At 39.9% G+C, this 20,318-nt stretch overlaps 1 protein-coding gene across 3 annotated transcripts in view; it reads right to left on the minus strand.

Moving 5' to 3' along the window:
- LOC131446159 (protein unc-13 homolog B-like) overlaps positions 1 to 20,318 on the minus strand; it is a 62,960-nt gene that overhangs the window by 40,154 nt on the left and 2,488 nt on the right. For 2 of the 3 annotated variants that reach the window (XM_058617213.1, XM_058617215.1), the window contains exons 2-9: positions 15,112 to 15,141; positions 9,242 to 9,341; positions 7,184 to 7,301; positions 6,119 to 6,242; positions 3,964 to 4,037; positions 3,723 to 3,780; positions 3,367 to 3,396; positions 2,213 to 2,426 (exon numbers count right to left, since the gene is read on the minus strand). In XM_058617213.1, coding sequence (XP_058473196.1) covers positions 2,213 to 2,426; positions 3,367 to 3,396; positions 3,723 to 3,780; positions 3,964 to 4,037; positions 6,119 to 6,242; positions 7,184 to 7,301; positions 9,242 to 9,341; positions 15,112 to 15,141 — 748 coding nt within the window. The remainder of the gene's footprint in view (positions 1 to 2,212; positions 2,427 to 3,366; positions 3,397 to 3,722; positions 3,781 to 3,963; positions 4,038 to 6,118; positions 6,243 to 7,183; positions 7,302 to 9,241; positions 9,342 to 15,111; positions 15,142 to 20,318) is intronic. The other variant, XM_058617214.1, reaches the window with a different exon arrangement.

Consider the following 20,318-nt stretch of genomic DNA (forward strand, 5'->3'; position numbering starts at 1 on the left):
ACTGGTTTTTGTTGACCGAGATCCTCTGTTGATCTAAATGCAGGATAAACAGCAACAGGTGGAGCCCCCTGCGATGGAAGAGGAGCAGCAGATGTGATCAGTGAACTCAGAGACTTCCTTAACGGACTAAAGAACCCAATGTTTGAGGATTGTGTTTTGTTATTAGGCCCCACTGGCCCTGGAGCAAGTACCTTGTCTTGATTGTTTATCATTGAATTTTGTCCCAAGGGTTTCTCTTGAGAAGAACTTCTTGATTTTTCAAATTTCTTATCTCGGTCTTCCATCACTGACTGTCTACTTTGATGGATATATTTTCCGTCCAATTGTGCATGACCTTGAGAGTGTGTGGTTTCTGATTCATTTTTGTTTTCAGATGGGTTCCCATCTACCCCTGCTGAAAAAAGTTTTAAAGGATTCAATTTCCCCAAAACTGAGTTTCCTAAAGCATTTTCAGGTTTGCTTACAAAGTCAGTCTCACTTCCTTTGGTACTTTTCTGTGTCTGACTGAATATGGGGGCTTTTATTGATTCATGCCTGTGATCGTTACCATCACATGGTAGCTGAGAAGACACGGAAATTAACGACTTTTCAGGAGACGTTTCTACTGGAGAAACAACAGCTACAGGAGTGGAGTTATTTGATTTAGGGATAAAGGATAAGAGCTTTGTCAGCCCAAATTGTGAGGATTGTGCTGATGGTGCCTGTGGATATGAGGCAGGCTGTTTGGGACTTCCCCCTACTCTGTCAGTGAGAGAACTAAATAATGAGCTCATGGCATGTTTTACACCTGAGCCACCCTGGTCAGCAGAAGTCTGTGACAGCATTGGTTCTCTTGGATCCTTGGATGAAGTAGTTTGGTCCTCTCCAAAAGAATCAGTTCTGTTGCTACCTTGTGAAGATAGCCTAGATTTGGTTGATTTAGGAAGGGAGCCGTACTTGCTAATTTCCTCCTCTTTTTCTGCAAGGTATTCTGAAACAGTCTCAACAAGACACTGGAGTTCATCCATTGCATCTACATATTCATCACTAGGTTCTTCAACAGGAGAGAGCATGGCCTCTGGAGTCCATCCCCCAATTTTAGTTTTTCCGCACTTCTTATCGCGAAGACCCTGAGAATTTTCTATGTGACCCTCATAGGAGAAAGAATACCGGTCTCTGTAATATCTTCCATTTTCAGAGTCTTCTACAAAATCAATGTCATCAATATCATCCTCTGCTCCTATGGAGAAATGCACATCTTCAGAACTCGCTTGATCACAATGAAACCGTGCTCTCATTCTGGCATCTTGTTCTTTTTTGTAGTTCTCCAAAGTGTGGTCCAGCTCATTCTTAGCCCACATCCTTGTCTTGTAGAGAAGTTCATTCTTGTGTGGCCGGAAGCATGACGTCAAACGCTCCTCCTCCTCCTGCATCTCTGTGACCTGCCGCATGAACACCTCCCCTCTCTTCTCTCGCAGAAGTGCAAGGTCAGAGGGAAAAGCTCCTTCTCTCATTTTGTCTGTCTCTGTATTGAGCAGCCTTCCTGGGTTCTTTAGTGTTTTCTTTCGCCGTCGATCAATCGTGTCATAGGCCTCAGGGTAGGTGGCAGGCAGAGAACCATAGCGTTTGACATTTTGATGGTTAGAAGTGTGTGATAACTCTGGGTAGGATGGTCCCATTCGGAGAAGAACATTGTCTTCCTCATCATCTAGGAAGTCACTCAGCTGAGGCTTGCTCTGGCATTTGTATTTGTATTCCCAGTCTTCTACTCCCATGCCCGAATCTACGGGTATAATCCTGACCCTTCCTTTCTGGTTTAACGATCTTATTTAGAATAAAAAAATATATTTAAAAAGGATGGGGAAAGGATAAAAGGAAAGGGGAAGAAAAGCAAACAAAAGAAAGATGCAAACAAAAAACAAGTTAAGTAGCACAGTAAATGGAGAACAGTTTCATGCATCTATTCAAAGAAAGAAGAAAGAAAAAAAGACGAAAAAGAAAGAAAGCGCATACACAAAGAAAAACACATCACAGAACTGTGGTTATGGATCCTTAATCCAGAAAGAATCATTAAAATGGCCACTTCTGTCACTGTAAATCTAATAGTTAATGGATTTTTTGATTAAATTAATCAAAAGAGTGGAACTTTTTCAATTAACACTCATACATTAGCATTTTTAAGATGAAGTAAGTAGGAATTTTAATCCGTGTTTAACCGAGTGACTTTGCCTACCTGCTTCCTCTCTGATCCCGGTAGTCCAGGTCAAAACTGTGGACAGAGTCCGTGCAGGAGTCCGGATGCTGCTGTAGCCGAGGCCCCATGGGATACTGGTGCATGGAGGAGTTCGGCTGAGCCGTCGAGTGGTAACGTGGAGGCAGACTGTTACTCGTCTCACTGCGGTAGTCACTGTCCCGGTCATCAACGGCACTGTCCTGGTCATCCAGAGCTGCCACAGACCACAGAATGACCAGAGTAAATCTTACCTGAATCATGAGCAGCAAGTATTTCTTTTTGCTTTTTCTCTCTCTCTCATTTTCTATTCTTTTGGATAAGTCTTGTATGTCTTGTCTTATATTTTTCTCATACAAAAGCCTGAATAAATGATTTAACCTAATAAAAACACTTTTAAAAGACTGCAAACTCGCCCTGTTAAATTGAAGATACTGAGATATGTGTTTGTTAGTGTTATCATATACATTGATCTGCATATAATTATATTACATTTTGGTGATATGTCTGCAAAGATTCTCAGTCATCTAGGTCATTACAACCTTCAAGACTTGCTTTACTAATTCCAGTTGCCAATGTCTATCTCCTGAACAAATTTTTGGTAATGTTCTCTCGTAAAAGGTACAATAAAATCGAGCTAAAACTATTTTTCCAACCCTAAAAAACATATTTGAAGAGGTTAATATCTGTCTGAAGAATGGCTGAGTTCAGGTTTGTTCTTTTTTTAAAGATACACTGATTCCTCCAACTGGGAGGTAAAAGGACAATAAAATGTCATGGTCATATAAAATATAAATATAGTTGAGGAAAGACTGCCACCAACCAGTTTAGTGATACAACTGCAATGTACCACTGGTAAGAGCTTGTCTTGTGACATTTATACATTAAGATTAAGTAAACATGGGTCATAAAAATATATGACATCTGCACAGAGCATACTGTAGATAACAGGAAAAAAGCAGGAGAAGGGAGAATTAATTAAAAAAAAGGACAGGAGAAACCCAGGAAAATGCATAAGAATGATAAAATGAGAGTAAAATGCAAGGGAGCTTTATAGATGATATGTTTTTCAGGGGATTATAGGACATTGGGTCATGCAGAGGGCACTGAGGATTAACCAGGAGGGAGAACTTCATCAAAGTGTAATTTTTACATACTCAGTGGTTCAGCCCATCCGAAATAGTTGCCTGGTGAAAGTGCAGATGTTAGAGGTGAGAGGTACAGTCAGAGGAGGTGGAGGTGTGAAAACCAAAAAATTAAAAAAGTGTTCTTGTGTTGAAGAAGTGGGTGAATAAGGTAATACGTTCTCAAGAGTGGGAAGGAACCTTTCATCATTCTTTGATTAGTGCGTAAACAAAGATAATGATTTACAGATTTAATCTTAATTGTGAAGTCTTCATTTTCAACTTTTAGTGCAACAGGGTCACAAACTGGACAAAAAAACCTGAGAGCCACAAGGATGGATAACTGTCGCCATCTAGAGGCCCACAGCGGTATGGGCGCACACACTCACAGCACTGAGAGGCTGCAAATGGCAGCGGGCGACTCTGGACGTCATCCTGAAGAGGGTACTGAAAACAAGAGAGGAGATAAAAACAGCAGAGTGGTTTTCATGTCCTTCTGAAAACAAGTACAGCAACACGTCACCGTCATTAGAAAATGTAGTAGTAGACAGGGACGCACAATGGATTATTTTTAGATATATAAACAGACCAATTACTTATAAATAAACATGACAGAACCTTGACTTTTACCTCATCGTGTATTCTCAGTGTGTTGATGTGCTCCAGTTTCCCCGTCCAGTACTGAGCCTCATCGTCGGGGATATCTGGAACCATAAAACATGCTACATTAAACTACAAGTATCATCTTCTATAATACATTTATGCCTGTTTAATTTATCATACGCTTCTAAGGAACGAGGAGCCAGATGTCAGAGAAAACAGTAAAAAAAAAAAAGAGAAAAAGGTGCTTTTTCTCGACTGAACCCCGCTTATCCAACCTTATCCAACATCACTGTGCTGTGAAAAATCAGGTATTCTCACCAAAACCCTCATTTCAGGTGGGGAGATTTGCTCTTCACAGCAGCAGACAGATGCACATTAAAGGCCCCACACACTCGCAAAAGGCCAGGGCTTCAAAGACAGACACACACACACGGACCCAGAGCTTTAATGAATGGCTCTGGTGGCACAAAGAGTCACGATAGCCTCCCCGCAAACCTTGAAAGGTCTCCTCTTAAAACAGAAGAGGAAGAGGTCGTGTATGCTCTGTGTCCCACTAAGGAGACGGTTAACCTGTTTTAACTTTGATGGCTTTTCGTCATAAGGTTTGAGGTGTATGTGCAAGAAGATACTGTCCAAACTTTTTTTTAAACAAGGGCCAGATTTGATCATGTGAAGATTCACACCTTTTTTTTTTTTTTTTAACAGTAAAAGTTAAATACAAATGCTGTTTTATAATAATTGTCACAATAATTGTTTTTAAATGGCAATGTAACCAAATCTTAACCACGCAGGAGTGACCAAATGGAAAAAATGTTCTTTCACAATCTGGAGTCAGAGAACATCTTGATGGGGGCTGTGAGTGAAAACGCGGGTTGCAGTTCATACACTGAAAGAATTAACAAAGTTTCAACATTCTACTATTTATTTACACGTGTGCATCGCACAAAACACACTCACCGAAATCTCTCCCACCTGACAACACAGGCAGGTAGGAACCAAAAACATGAGGGGTGTAAATAAAACATAAATTCTAATTAAAATAATCACCCACGTTATTTATATACACACACATATAGATATATATTAGTTTACTAGTCAAGATATTAGATATTTAATGTGTTCTATATAATATGCAATGCATGTATTTCATAAGATTATAAGAAGATACAATGACATAAAAGGAGGTGAATGTATGTACAGTATGTGTCTGCCACGGCTAAAATACATAAAACAATTCAACATGAACACAGTGCAACACCCTGTATATGATAAAAAACGTGAGTTTAAAGAGATTTAAATGTTGCATTACAATAATTATAATATAACTAAATGAGTAAAGAGGCAAAGGAAAGAAAAAATTGGCATAAAACACCAAGAAAAACAAACTAAGAATAGTAAAAATTTATATTTTCATCAGATAACTGATCTGTATATTGTAATAAAGCAGAATTAGAAAAAAAAAAATGGAAATGTAGCTGTGGATGATTCCAGATGGATTCTAAACTGTCTCACAGTTGAACTTTCCTCTTCCATCATATAAGCAACAGGTACAAAAGCTTTCTGAATGGGTGCTTTAATCGTGTTAGCTACTGCTAACGGAAACAACCTGGAAGTTCAAAATTATATTTACTAAAACCTTAAGTTAATAAAAGAAAAAATCCTTAGTGGAACCAGAGACGGGAACAGTGAGACACATAATCTGTGACAAATATCTAAGAGTTTCCCATTAACATCATGCAATGAGATCAAAGGTATGGATGTTAACTTGATTTAGAGAAGAAAATGTGATCAGATTTTACTCACGTCATGAGCTTTACTTGTGCTCTGTTTAAGAGAAAATCAGTGCTTACGTAAAAACCCCAGAGCAGCAGGTTACACTACATACATCAGTTTGTTATGAGTCGCCTCAGGCTGAACGGTTTTCCCTTTGTAGGGTCAGAAACAGACGGCAGACATTTTAGCAGGAAGTATTTGTGGCCTTTAACTGTGGAGATCAGGCTTTGATTTGCTCAGTAGGTGACCTGAAGCCCTCAGGTTCATCACGTATATACACCCACCCACCCACCCACCGCAGGCAGAGCAGGGAGTGCAGATGACGTGTTTGCCAAAACGTCTTACGCAAAAGAAGACTTTTTTCAAGTGTGGAAACAGGAAAAAAAAAAAAAGAAAGAGTAGTTCTCACCAAAAGGCAGCTCGAAGCGAGTGTCCAGCAGGACGCGGTGAGGTGTTGGGTTCTTGGTGCCGTAGATTTCATCCGCTTTCATCAGCACTTCTGCGTCCAGGAAAATCCACTCGCCTGAACCCTCCTGAAATTACATGAATATATTGATATGTGAGGGAAACAATTCTGGTTTTCAGTGTGCAGTGTTTTGTAGAGAAGGTGCAGAGTGAGAGCTTCTCACTTTTATATACTGATACTTACAGGGTTTTAAAGTTTTCATTTTACACTTTGCTTCATGAAAATGACTGGGATTACTATTATATCTTGTCATTTTTGTTTTCAATTTGCTTTACAACAGATGAAAAACAGACTTCAAGATTCAAGGAATTCAAGGATTTTTTCCTCAAATTCAAGGACCAAATGTGTTGACAGCTTAAGATGGTAAGACAACTTGTAAGAGCCGCTTCGCCCATGGTGACCACAACATTTCAAGCACTTTCAATGACCCCATGTCTATTCAGGGTGTGATTTTCACAAACTTTCAAAGATTTCAAGGACCAGCGGGAACCCTGTAATTAATAATTAACAATAAAAGAAAATGAATGAACAGGCAAATCTGGGTGTGTGAATGAGTCTAAGGCCTCGGAAAACACCTCATAGCAAACAAAGCAAATAAAAGCAAAACAAAGAAAAACAAAGAAAAAACAAAGGATTGTTTTCTCTTTTCAGCATAAATACTTCACATGATCTTAGATTGGTATGAGCTTAGACCTGAAATCTGCTACTTTATTCAAATGTGGAATGATTGTATTTACATAAACACAAACATCTTGCGTATGCGCAAAAAAACTTTTTTGTGTAAATAAATATATAAAACAGGAAAGCTGTTCCTTGCTTCACACTTATTTGTGCAGTTGTGAAAAATGTTGAAATAAAATATATTAAATTCAAATAAGAGGCCACAACACATCTGAATATCCTTGGTGGTAACAGAATACACTTAGTCACGCCAGAGGAGACATTTATTTTGGAAAATAATTTAATAATTTATCCGTGTTCTGTAATGTAGGTGTTGTGTTTTCAAACCTCCTCCGATTGTCGGACGCTCTTGAGAGGGATCCAGGAGGTTCCCACCATGGTGTCCCAGATGAGGCCTTTGTTCCACACCTCAACAATGAGGCCAAGGTCCAGGCGACTGATCTCACTGAGGAAAAGTGGAAAATAAAAAAAAACAGGGACATGTTTAGCTTTGGTAATAAAACTGGTTTCCTGGTAAACAGCAGGACGATGGATGTATCATTTTTATAAGTGGAGGCTTTGTTATCAGAATTAAAACAAATGTCCAGTGTTTCTTTCTGAGTCCCGTTCAGTGAAGCAGAAATTTCTACCTGGTTACGGTCAAACCACTGGCTGATAACAAAGCCTATTTCCTCTTTTTGTTATTTACTGGCTGTCATAATCCATGGCAGCCTTGTTTTTTTAATCATTCCGTGTGCTATTCAAAGGGCTGAAAAACATTGTGATGACAGCAGTAAAATGGAATATCAATTTTGAAAAGGAGCCGTGACCGAGGCATTTGCATACTCTCGTGTGTAGCCGTTTATGACGATCAACAAGGGGCCAAACAAAGGGAAAGATGAGAGGAAAGATAATCAAAGAGAACAGCTAATTGAGAGAAGTGCCGGGGGGACGGGGCGGGAGTGTAGGGCGTCCAGAGTGTCCAGGTGCAGAGATAAAGGCTTTGTAAATCATCTGCTCATGGAAAACTGGCAGATAATAAATAAATCTAACAAGATATTAATATAAAACTGTTAACAAATCTAACTGAGGGGCTGCTTTTGTTTAAAATGTCACAGAAAAAAAACATCTGTCGTTTTATTTAAGTGATTTATTTTCATGCGTCTGTAGGGTAGATATGAAGTTAGAACCACTTAGCTTAGCATTAAGACTGGACAGTGGGGATGCTAGAAAACAGCTTGCGCAGTGGCAGCGAGTAAATAAATCTAACAAGATATTTAACAAATCTCACTGAGGGGTGCTTTTGTTAAGATGGATGTCTTTTTTATTTAATTGATTTATTTTCATTGTGTCTGTGTCTGTAGGGTAAATATGAAGCCACAGACGGTTACCTTAGCTTAGCAAAGGCTTATGCCAAACTATCAAATGTCACATAATAAACATATTGTTTTATCTTTTAATCGTCTATTTTACTTAATTTTTGTTAGTATCTGTCTGTACATAATATGAAGTTACAACCACTTAGCTTAGCTTAGCATTAAGAATGGGCGCTGGGGATGCTAGGTAACAGATTACGCAAAGTGGCAATGAGTAAATATTTCTAGCAAGATATTAAAATCAAGTTGTTAAAACCATTTTTGTTGCGTTCACTGCGTTAAAAAGAAAGATGGCAATCTCTATTTTTATATTTTACTTGAGCCGAGTCATTGCCTCTTTGTGTTTAATGAATATATTTGGGTGCTGACAGGTGGTGCGGCGCGTGCACTGGAAACGCCATTGAACGCTTTTGTGTTATAAGTCGAATTAAAGTGAGGCGGCACATCATTAATGGAGAGTAGAGGGATGAAGGTCTGGAAAAACAAACACCGTCGCAAGGAGAGAGTTTACAAAAGACAAACAATGACACATGCAACAACGCGCTGTCCCTCTCGTCACCATAGATACCTTTTCACTGGGAAAGTAATATGAGGAAATTAATCCATTGAATTATGGGAAGGGAAATGAAGAGCAGCTGTTTTGACAAAATGCCTTCCTAGAGGGAGTTGCAGAACTTGAAGAACAGACTTTTCTTTTGACCTACAGAGTGTGCAGGTTTCAAAACTGAATAACAGGAAATGTGAGTCAACAGTGGGCAACAGTGTATGTGCAGCTTCACATAGATTATGATCTTTTAAGATAAACAGCCCATAAAGTCTTGTCAAAGGAAATATCTACATAACCTCAAAAATGTATCGTCAATGCAGAAAACCAAGTGTTGCAGTTGATCCAATACTTTGTGAGGTTTAGTAGCATTTTCTTTTATCCTCTATGATTTTTTGCATGTCTTACAGCTGGTAATTTAAGTAAATAAAATGTAATTAGCACAAAAAAAATCCTACATTCCACCCTGTGTCTGTCATGACTTACAACATGAAATCCTGTTCCCAGCACGGCTGGTCCCCTCGCACAGTGATGGTGGTGCTTTTGACATTTTGCACCTTCAGTGTCACGTAGGTATTGAACTTGTCTGAAAACAAAGGAGAGAGAGATTATAGTTTCCAGTCATAGTGAGGTAGTCTCTAAACACTGAGCCCATATAGTTGCGTTTAATATTTTCAACATTATACATGACAATATACTTTATTTTTACTATTAACACTTAAATAACTTAGCAGTTAATACAACATTTGTGGCGATTTTTATAAACATAGTCCTCTAATTGCTTGGCAAATATTTGCAGCTATAACTCACGTCCAGGTCACATGACAGTGGTGGTGGACATTTCTCTTGGTGTGTTCCAATTGTAGTCGGAATTTCAGAGTTCATATTCGGAAGTTTCAACTGGAACAAAATCAGAGCAACCTCCAAAAACCCCAATTTGGGATTCCAAGATGGCTGCCACTAGCATCAGTAGTGAAAACACTCGTCTTCTTTTACTGTTAGTTTCACTTCTGTCTTATTTGTGTCACATTAAATCAGTCATACACATAGTACTGTTGCATATTTATCTGTTGACATGTTGCTACGCTGTCTGTGTTGTGCAAATACCGTGTAGAGTGTATTGCTAACTGCTAATAATGCTAGGCTGGGGTGCCCATGAGGGGCAGATAAGTGCTGCTCACTGCTCCGGCGTGTTCACTACTGGTGTGTAACAGGTTAACTGCAGAGGTTTCATTCACTCCATCGCCATAGCCCGAAACTTAACCAGCAGATCAGATGTTCAGACTAATGCAGGTAATACTGAACAGGCTCTTTGTGTGGGAGCAAATGATATCATGAGCTTGAGCAGGAGTGAAAGCAGACAAGCCTCCTCCCACTCTCTATGCTGAGCCAAGCCAGGCCAGGCCAGCGAATTGACCCTGTTAATCTCCAATCAGAGGCAACTCCACACACAGAGAAAGGGAGAGTGAGAGCAGATCCAGGATCCAACTTCCTGCACTGCCTCTCCTACTCGTACTCTTTATATTTGCCCTCTAAACATACAGTACAGTGTGTGTAACAGAGGGCGCTGATGACATATAAAGCTGAAGTATGTTTACTACAGAAAAGGTCTCCGTCAGACCTGATTCCATCAAGACTGCAAGTGAATTCCAGCTTGGATAAAAGGTGATTCGACGACTGCGGGAACTTTTGTGACACCGATTGTTGAGCTCAACATCAGCCTCTGCAGAACCAGCGACGCTGGACAGTGGAGTCACAACCGACTGCACCAGCTGTCAGCACCAGGCGAAGGGTGAGGGAGGGTGAGGAGGGAGGGTGAGAGGGATTAGACACAAGCCTGAAACACAACAACCACTTTTCATTTCCTGCAGCAGGGCAGAGCGTCAAACTCGTCTCCCGTGTCTCTCCATTCTAGCACCATGAAATATATAAATTCGGCCAGAGTGAATTTATATATTAGGCCAGAGTGAATCAGCTAAAACATCTAAAACCAGATTCAAGTTATTCAAAGTTCATTGTGTTCACGTGTACAGTATACGAACATACAGTACAGAATCATGGGCCCAAAGAAATATTTCCTGGACAATAAAAGGTATATTCAATTCTATTCAATTCAACACTGTATGAGTTGAAACTCAGTGTGTTTTCCCACACACAAAATGAGTGTGTCCTAAAAATAAAGATAATTTACCTTTAAAACCATCTGTATTCAATTCAATTCACAATTCAAATCTTAGTCCTAAACTTTACCAGTTCCTCAGAAATGAGGTTCTTCATCATCAGGACCAGGTTCTGGTCTCCATGACGTCAGTGTTTATGCCAGAAAATGTCCTAAAGAGGTCACAAATACAATTTCACACACACACACATACAGAGAGAGTCCACCTTGCGCTGTATGTATGGGAAATAAAAGCAGAGCCTCAGCTGTTCCTTAAAAGACAGACCACCTGACCGGGTTAAACAAAGATTCTCCCTGGTTACCCCGGCAACATATTGAAACATTTACTCAGCACATAGCCTCTAACACGGCAGCCAGATAAGTAAACGTGACTCTTGACACAACGAGACAGTAAAACAGTCGCCACGGGTGGACACTCGCAACATTCCTCTGCCCGTCACTCCGTGTAAATAAAAACAAAAGATCGTAAACAAATGTACCGAGCTGTAAACAACCAGCGGAGTGACAGCTTTGTCAGTGTCCCCCTACGACAACAACCACCAGTGACAGGACATGGGCCCAATTAGTGTCTTAGAGGACAGTGGTAACAAAGCCATAATTACAAAAGGAGCCTGGGGGATGTTCAAGCCTTTCCCTAATTAGATAGTCCATGCTTTGTGCCACACTTGGGCCGCCTCCCATGAATAGAGGAGATGAGATAAGGGAGGAGGATGTTGGATTAGATAAGGGCCACTTAGTGGCTGTGGGACCTTTACAGCAGGTGGTGTCCACTATATATGGCCGATACAATCTGCACTGTGGAGGAGGAAGCAGTGGTAACTGGCTGGAAAAACACAAATCACACATGCATGCACACTAGAGTCTGAGCCATGATGGATTTATGAGGCCAATACTGGATTATCAGTGTCAAAATGATATAGATGTAAGGATAACGGATATTAATCCCCTTTATTGAAACATTATGCTAATAATGTGAAATACAAGAGAAGTTAAGTCAATAAATACACCAAATCAAGTGTACCGTTGAGTTATTATACATTGTTATTGATATAGTGCTTTTAAAAGGGAGCTCAAAGATGCTTTACAGATAATAAAAAAGTCATAAAACAAAGGCAAGAAAATACACAAAATTCTATTACACTAAAAACAAGACCTAAAACCACAATAAAACAATTTAAAATAACAGTAAATTTTAACGTGAGAGTAAAACGTGAATTAAATATGTTGAAATATGTGAAAGCTTATATGTTGTTATTGCTGGACATCTTTTATAGTCCCAATTTTCAATATTATTATTGGTAATTCAACATCAGTCAGGCTCGAATTAACGTAAATAACTTCAGTAGACTCATAAGATATGTTCCCCATTCATTTGACCACTTTGGATAAGAATTATTGATAATAACATCCCAGTGTATACTTTTGGTCAGAGTCCAGAGTCATCCCAACCCTAATCTGAAATGACACCTGGAATCAGATGAGGTGAACTGTAGGTTCAGTATTTGTCCTGTCTTTCGTTTTTTTTTTTTTTTTAGCTCTTAAGTTCGCTGCATCTTCATCTAATATTGATCGATGATGAGTTTTTTCAATGAATTAGTCAGAGAAACACAGGTAGTCGGAAAGGCTTGACATTTTAAATACAGGCAGCTCATCAATGTTGCATGAGACAGCAGCAGATACAGAGCCATCAGAGGACTTCAACACAGCTGAAGACCATCTGAGGTGGTTGTGTGTGTATGTGTGCGTGTCCTGGGAGTCTTCGCATAAAAACAATACTTAAATTCTCAGGCACGCAAAAAATACAGAGACTGCACATAAATTCAGGAACACACGGCGCTTATCTGGCCTGACTTTCCTGTGGCCATTCAGTGGAAAGTACGACATCTGGCCGGTGGCCCAGACAAGGTCGCCTCTAGTTTGACTTGCACAGAAAAACAATTGATGCAAGGCCCTGAAAGTAAAGCCCAAAATCTACCTTGGTGAAGGTGTGGTGGAAGCACATGATCACACAGCCTTGTGTAAACTTCCTCCAATGGTCACACGACTCTCTTTGGAAAACAAGTTAGGATTATCACACGGACTAATTAACAATGAGGACATGTGTTACATATTCCTTTCCCTAAACCTGAATAAACAGGAGGGAGCGACTGGTATTTCCCAGAATTCACATAGAAATGGGAAGTACAGTGATATACAGGCCAGAGAACATTTACACAGGAAGCTGTTCTCAATATACTCTTCCAGCCAGTAAAGAGGACATGAAGTGCAGATCTATCTATCCATCTATATATCTAGTGTTGATGCACAGCTGTGTGTATATGAATGGCCATTTCAATACTTATAGAAATATAAGATTTAAACAATACTGTATGTGGTTTAAGGAACACAGGCAACCAGATAACGAGAGAAATATTGTGATTTAGGGCTGCAATGATTATTCATTAACTATTTTTTGATAATCTATTAACTGGTTTGAGTGTTTTAAACAGTTAAAACAAGTTTTCAGATTTTTTAAATGGGAATATTTTCTGGTTTCTTTGCTCCACACAACAAATAAACCATTAAAACTGAATGATTTTTGGTTTGTGGACAAAAGTTTGGCGCAGTTTGGCGCCTCCACCACGTATGAATGCGTCCAGCGTCCTCTTGTCTTTTATGTTATGATGACGTGTCCATGTGGGACATCATGTCAGTGGGAATATGCAGAGAACGGTTGGGAGAAACTTTTATTTTGCTCTAAGAGGCCGCAAATGTTTGAATAACGTGGATTAAATTCCAAAAGCAAAATATTACATTAATACCAAATAATACGACAGTATAATAGTATTAAATAACCATTTACACTTCCTGTGTAACCTGAGTTGTCAGCGTCGTTGCACAGAATTATCTGGGTTGTTTGCTCTGAGGCAGGCGTGACATGTGGTGTGGCCCAGTGAAGGGAGGAGGCCCCAGCCCCACACACACACACACGCACATACACACATACACACACACACACACACACACACACAGATAAAACCAACAGAGGCTCACAATCTAAAAACAATATCTCAGAGAAGCAGAGACACTTCTGTCACGCAGGCTTGTCTCACACTGGGTGGGTGTGCTGCATGTCAAGAAACGTTTCTGTCACTGTCCACGTGAGACCACGTGTGTCACACTGTGAGTGAGACATGTGGCTCGTTTTTGTCACGTGAGAGAGCCGCGCGCGTCTCAGGGCACAAATATACATTGATTCAGTGTCTCTATCTGAGACTTATGTCACAAGCAGAGCACGTCTTTTCCCTGTTTCAAAGTAAAAGCCGGGATCACGTAGTGAAATGACACAGGTCTGGTTTGAAAATCGCAATTGACGATTGGAAATCTGATCTGAGACTAGGGCTGAACGATTTTGAATAATTATGTACAGTATTTGCGATTATTTTGACTGAAATTGCAATGTGATTCGCGATATGAGAGGGAATTTTAATTATTTGATTATTCCCATTTTCATCTGAATCACATATTTAAAACGATTAGTGTGTGATATTTGTGCAATTCCATGAGTTTTCTTCAGTCTGTCCCGACAATATTTAATCCAAAATGGTAATGGCAGTAGGCCATATTGCAATTAAGATAAAATCTTGTTTAATTGTTCAGCCCTATCTGAGTCACATCAATAATAATAATACAAAAATCTGACCTTAGCCTTTTGCAAATTAGGATGAGAATCCTCCACCGCCCGGCAATCTGAATGTAGCCTTACGACATATAGACCCATGGATAAAAAGGGGAGGGACTAAGAGGAACAAATGTAGAGACCTGCTGGATAATTGACTTTACAAAGGTCAGTTAGGGACTGAGAGTGAGAGTGAAATGTCAGCAGCAGATCCAAAGCTGCCAGAGCTGGTGTCTGCCCTGCTCTGCTCCCGACAGAAACGTCACAGGGCTTTAAAGTCGATGTGAGAGATTTACCCGGGTGGAGACTGTTTGGACTTAGCAGCCACTGATCGGAGCTCACCTGTGCACGCTTTGGCACGGAAGGACGCAGCATTACGTCACACTAAATCAAACCTGGCCCCAGGAGGACTGCCAGAATTTGGGTGATTAACCTACATGTGAAAATGTAGCCTACGTGTGGGGCGTGTGTGCAGAATGTGGGCGAATAAACATTAAGTTTTTTGTTTAAGTGACTCACCTGGAGATCCCTGGAGTTTGGCTTTTTTCACTGTAAAAGAAAAGGAGAAAAAAATCAATTTAAGTGATTTTAACCTGAGGGAAAAACAAGTCAGAGAGATGCAAACATACGACTGCGGCCTGAAGAATACATTCATATGCAGGGATGTGAGACGTGACTCGCTGCCTCGTGACACCTGAACAACAGCCTCATGACGCTGAGCAGCAACACTTCACACGTTTGTCAGAATGAAAGGAGACAAAAACAAAATAAACAAACGCGATGTTTCCATTGAGTCACTCTGCCTCACTGTGTAATAATAATAATAAACTTATAATAATAATAATGTGTCCAGGACAGGACCTCCAACATTGTCCACGACCGTCTATAAAGGACACCGCATTGTCTCCAGTTCACCTGGACAGCCTAAATAAAATGTTACAACTAACCTGAACCCTGATAATGTACTGACTCAGTATTTTGAGCGGGAAATGGTTATTTTGACAAAATTATTCTCATTTTCATTTCAATAGCATGTTTAAAAAAACGATAACTCTGTGATATTTGTGCAGATCTGTGAGAAATAAAGACGTTTTCTTCCATCTGGAGAGTATGACGTGTTTAGATCAGGACAATATCTAATCTTAAAATGGTCATTTGACACAAGTAAATATTGCGTCTCCTGCGATTTGATAATTGTGTAGTATAATATATAACATACTAAGGAATTATAAGTCTGAACAGTTGTAGTACAAACAAACACACAATGCCAGACCTGGATCAGGACAGATGGACTCGAGATAACAAACAAAAAATGCAAAAATGTCTGGCAACAGCAGCCACTTCCTTAAACCTCTATTTAATCATTTTCGGTTTATTTTTAGACGCACCATCTTTATTCCCCCTTGATGCATCCATACAATAATGTCTGTGGGATTGCAAAGCACTTTGCAAGGGGGGATTAATTGTGATTGCCGTGGCAGAATTATGTGTGCAGGAATGTAACCTACTAAACCTCTGCAGCCTGTGACGGCAGATGGACAAGGACGGGATGACGGAGGCACAAATGATGCTTTTCATATTTTCATGTTTTAGCTCCCCCAAGTCTTTATACTGTATTGTACAGGAAAACAACAATTGCGATTGTAGTCCAGATACATAAATGTTTGAGTTTTATCCACAAAGAGAAAGTAAATTTGATCAATTTTCCACTGAAAAATCAACATTTTCCCCACGTTAACCATGTCAAAGAAGAACTGAAGCACTTCCTGTCTTGTACAAACGTCAGTGTGACGCGATCAGTGGAAAAAGTGAAGAAACAGAACAGTGTTTGGTTTTTTTCTTTTGTCCTTTCCACTCACTTACACACTTTTCGCAGTCACTGACCAATCACAGACCAGTGGCCTCACGTCCTGATTTGCATGATGTTATTTAGAGCCGTGACACAAAAGCAAAGGGTGGCTATTATGGTGGAAACTGATGCTTATCATTCCTCTGTGGGTTTAGAGGCTATTCAGCCTCAAACAGTGCTGGACGCAGGGCTCACCAGCATTTACAGAATAATTATTACCAGAATTATCGCCCTACTAGGGCTGAGTAACACTACTGACTTCCTGAATTGATTTAATTCTGATTCACACTGGTCCAATTTGATGTGATTTCTGATTCTATTTGATATTAATAAATTTAGTGCAGTCTCTGTTCATTATCTGCCTGTTCTTTGTGTAATTTAGTGTTAAGTGTTTTTCATGTGTGTTTTTGGTATTATTCCACATCAACAGTCCTGTTTAATGTTTCTAGTATGTCAGCAGCCAAGTTTTAAGACGTGCCAAGCAAACCTTTCAATGTCTAATGTGAGTGACGGACAGATACATGGACAGACAGACAAATCCTTGCATTTATAGACAAATATTTCAGTTTCCAGACCATTTTCGCTGCTGCAAATTGTACCAAATGTGAATCTCTCCAACCTGGAGCATCATTAACAACAGGGCTGTGCAATATATCGATATTATATCTATCTTGTTAGATTTTGATAAGGTATCTGTGATGAGTTTTTCTGGTTTTAAAGGGCATTGAATCGACAATCATCAAATGTATTATATTGAATAAATTAGCAAAATACACTAAATAATATAAATTAAATATGGTACATATAAAAGTACATTTAAAAATGTCACTTACGTAATGTTAAGTCTGATTATTTGTGGTTTTGACCACATTTATAGTCAATTTCATTTAATTTCAACAACCCGTGTGCAGCTTTATATTCAAATATAGCTATTAGATATGTAGAAAATATCCAGTTGTTATTTATAAGCCTTAATTTAAAAAATATTAATGTTTAAAAATCAAAAAATGACCCAAAAGTAGTGACATTAAGGCACTTAATGAAAAAATATGACGTCACAGTAAAGTCATGCATGATTAAGAAAATGCAAAGTGCATCAGACAATTTGGAGTAGTTATCAATTTGCCCAGCAGAGGGACTTATTTCAAACTGGCTGTTGCATGGGGTCATCAGGTGGAGAGAGAGAGACAGACACAGAGAGAGAGAGAGAGAGAGAGAGCAACAGATGGCCAGAGGATTACTGTCCACAATCTTCTAAACGCTCTCTCTGCCTCTTTCCCTCATAATTCCACTGCTCTGCTGCTCGCTGCGTTCAGCCAAACCACTCTGCCCGCAGCTCTAATGTTGTTACAGTGCGGCTTGACTTCTGTCTTTCAACCTAAATCCATTTTACTCATCCCGGTGCTGGGCCAACATCGTCGTCACAGGCTGCAAACAAAATGCTGCCACTGCAGTCGCGACGACAACTTTGTTGTGTTACTGTGTTTTGATTTTTTTTTTTGTAATTCCAGGGCCGTGACAAAGATGTGCTCTGTCACTGTTCACTAACACGAGCGCGTGTCAACAGATGAGTCAAGTGTACAAAAGGCGCGATGATGCGTGAAACAAGCGGGACATCCTGTGTGGTCACTGTTCAGCTGGTGATAAATAAGGCTGAGGTGCTGACGTAGGGGGAGCGGGGAGCCTCCTCATTCACCACCTCACTGTTTCATCTCATGCAGCTGATAATGAGAAGCTGTGACATCTGCTCTACACTTTGTTATTGTCTGAGGTTTTTTCCCCCCCGATACTTTCACAACAGTACCTACGTATGGGCAAACATTTTAGATACCAATAATATCACGAGACAACGATTCTGTGGTAAACGATACACTGCGAGACAATCATACATCACAATATCTGTCTCACTGAAGACAACTACATTAAAATGAAAAGTTAAAAGTGCAGGATTTCTCTGTTTATTCACAACACAGAGAACAAAGTGCATAAAGTCTATGTATTGAATGTGGATGGAGCATCTCTTAACGTAGCTTTCTCCACTCCATTATCCTGCTGTTCACTATCATAGACCATATTTAAAAAGTGGACATAGTCTTCTGCTTTGCCAAATGAAGCCAACCCAGAAGTAGCAACATTTTGTATCGCCACTAGGAGGTCTCAATTACTAGTTTCTAATCTTCTTCACTTATGGAAATAAAGTTCCTGTTTTGAAATACATAGATGATAAAGCACATCTGTGAATCGAGAACCTTGAGACTTCACAACAAGAATTCATTTTAACTTTCATACACAGTCCATGTTTACTACACAAACCGCGAAGATCCACAGCATCTATTGATGTTTGTGTCCCCCATCTTCCGTATTATTATTTAAATGTTTATTAGAAAGATATTTTAAACTTTTATCCAGCTGAATTTCTCTAAATCTGATTGTTTCTATCATTCTTTGAAGCATTTACTTATATATTGTTTACTTTTTAAAGTGCTTCTTTGTGCTCATTTATTTCTTTAAAACTGCACTGAGTGACCTCCGTGTATGATTATGTGCTCACTCACTCACTCACTCATCTGCTACCGCTTTATATTCCACATGAGGGTTGCTGGTGCCAATCCCAGCTGACAGTGCAAAAGGCGGAGTCACACCCTGGACAGATTGCCAGTCCATCACATTTCAGTCAATTTAGTGTGTTCAATTTTGGCTAATCCCTAAATCTGCATGTTTTTGGACTGTGGGAGGAAACTGGAGAAGATGCAAACTCCATTCTTATGATAATATGCTCAAACAAATAAAATCGTCCTTCATTGCAATCATTTATTTCTAGTCTATATGAAGGCAACCGTACTTCCCTGTCCTGCTTGGTAAAATAAAGTATGAACAGAGGAGTTTTCCAGATTTGTTACAATCTGCAGTCACACCATTAGATGTCACTCATTCTTACGCACTGGACCTTTAAACCTAACAGTGCTGCTGCCGCATGTCGGGGTCCACGTGAGCCATGTGTCCACTCAGCCCTGTCCTGATCCACAGCAGGAGTCCCGTCCCCTGTCCCCCTCCCAAAAAAATGTCCAGTGTTGTAAGAGAAACCACTTAGATGTTATGTTATGTAAACACATCGCCATGGAGATGAAGCTTCTCAGCTACAGCGATCGATAAAGCAACATGGCCAAGCTGTGCGTTATTGTATCAGAGAGTGAGTCACAGCGTCTGCTGATCACACACACACACACACCTGCCCAGACACCTGACAGTCCTGTATTTATGGGATGGAAAACACCAACCGTTTGCCAAAACTCTTATCAATGAACACTGTTAGGTTGTAGTGAACGAGACAAAATTGACTTTTTACCCTTTCCCAACGTGTTGCATTATGGTTTTTAGAGCAATATTAACAACTTCCATGACAGACACTAAACTCCAATCAGACCCATCCACCGCCAAACGTAACACGATATGTACATTATAAAAAATAACACATTGTTGTGGTTGTAGCCATTGTAGCACGACCACACTTTACCTCCTCGCGGTTAACCTGAATTTGCTATGACACATTGACTGAACTCGAACTCCCTCGCTTCTCTGAAATCACTAAAGCTCCTTTTCCACCTACGGTTCCAGCTCGACCCGCCTCCCCTCAGCACGGCATGGCATGGTTTAGGCTGGTTTTCCACTACGAAAATAGTACCTACTCATCTGGGGGCGGAGTCATCACTGCACGGCTGCATGAAACTGCTGTGACTTCGTTTTACACGCGACACGCAAACAAGTGACGTGTAAAGCAGTTGTTTTCAGTGTAACTGAATCATTAGAATCAGTTAATTGAAACTATTTGTTCAGTACTTCCTCCATGACTGGCTCCCGTCTGACACAGTGACCGGTC

The sequence above is a fragment of the Solea solea genome, chromosome 19, assembly GCF_958295425.1.
Source record: "Solea solea chromosome 19, fSolSol10.1, whole genome shotgun sequence".
NCBI lineage: Eukaryota > Metazoa > Chordata > Actinopteri > Pleuronectiformes > Soleidae > Solea > Solea solea.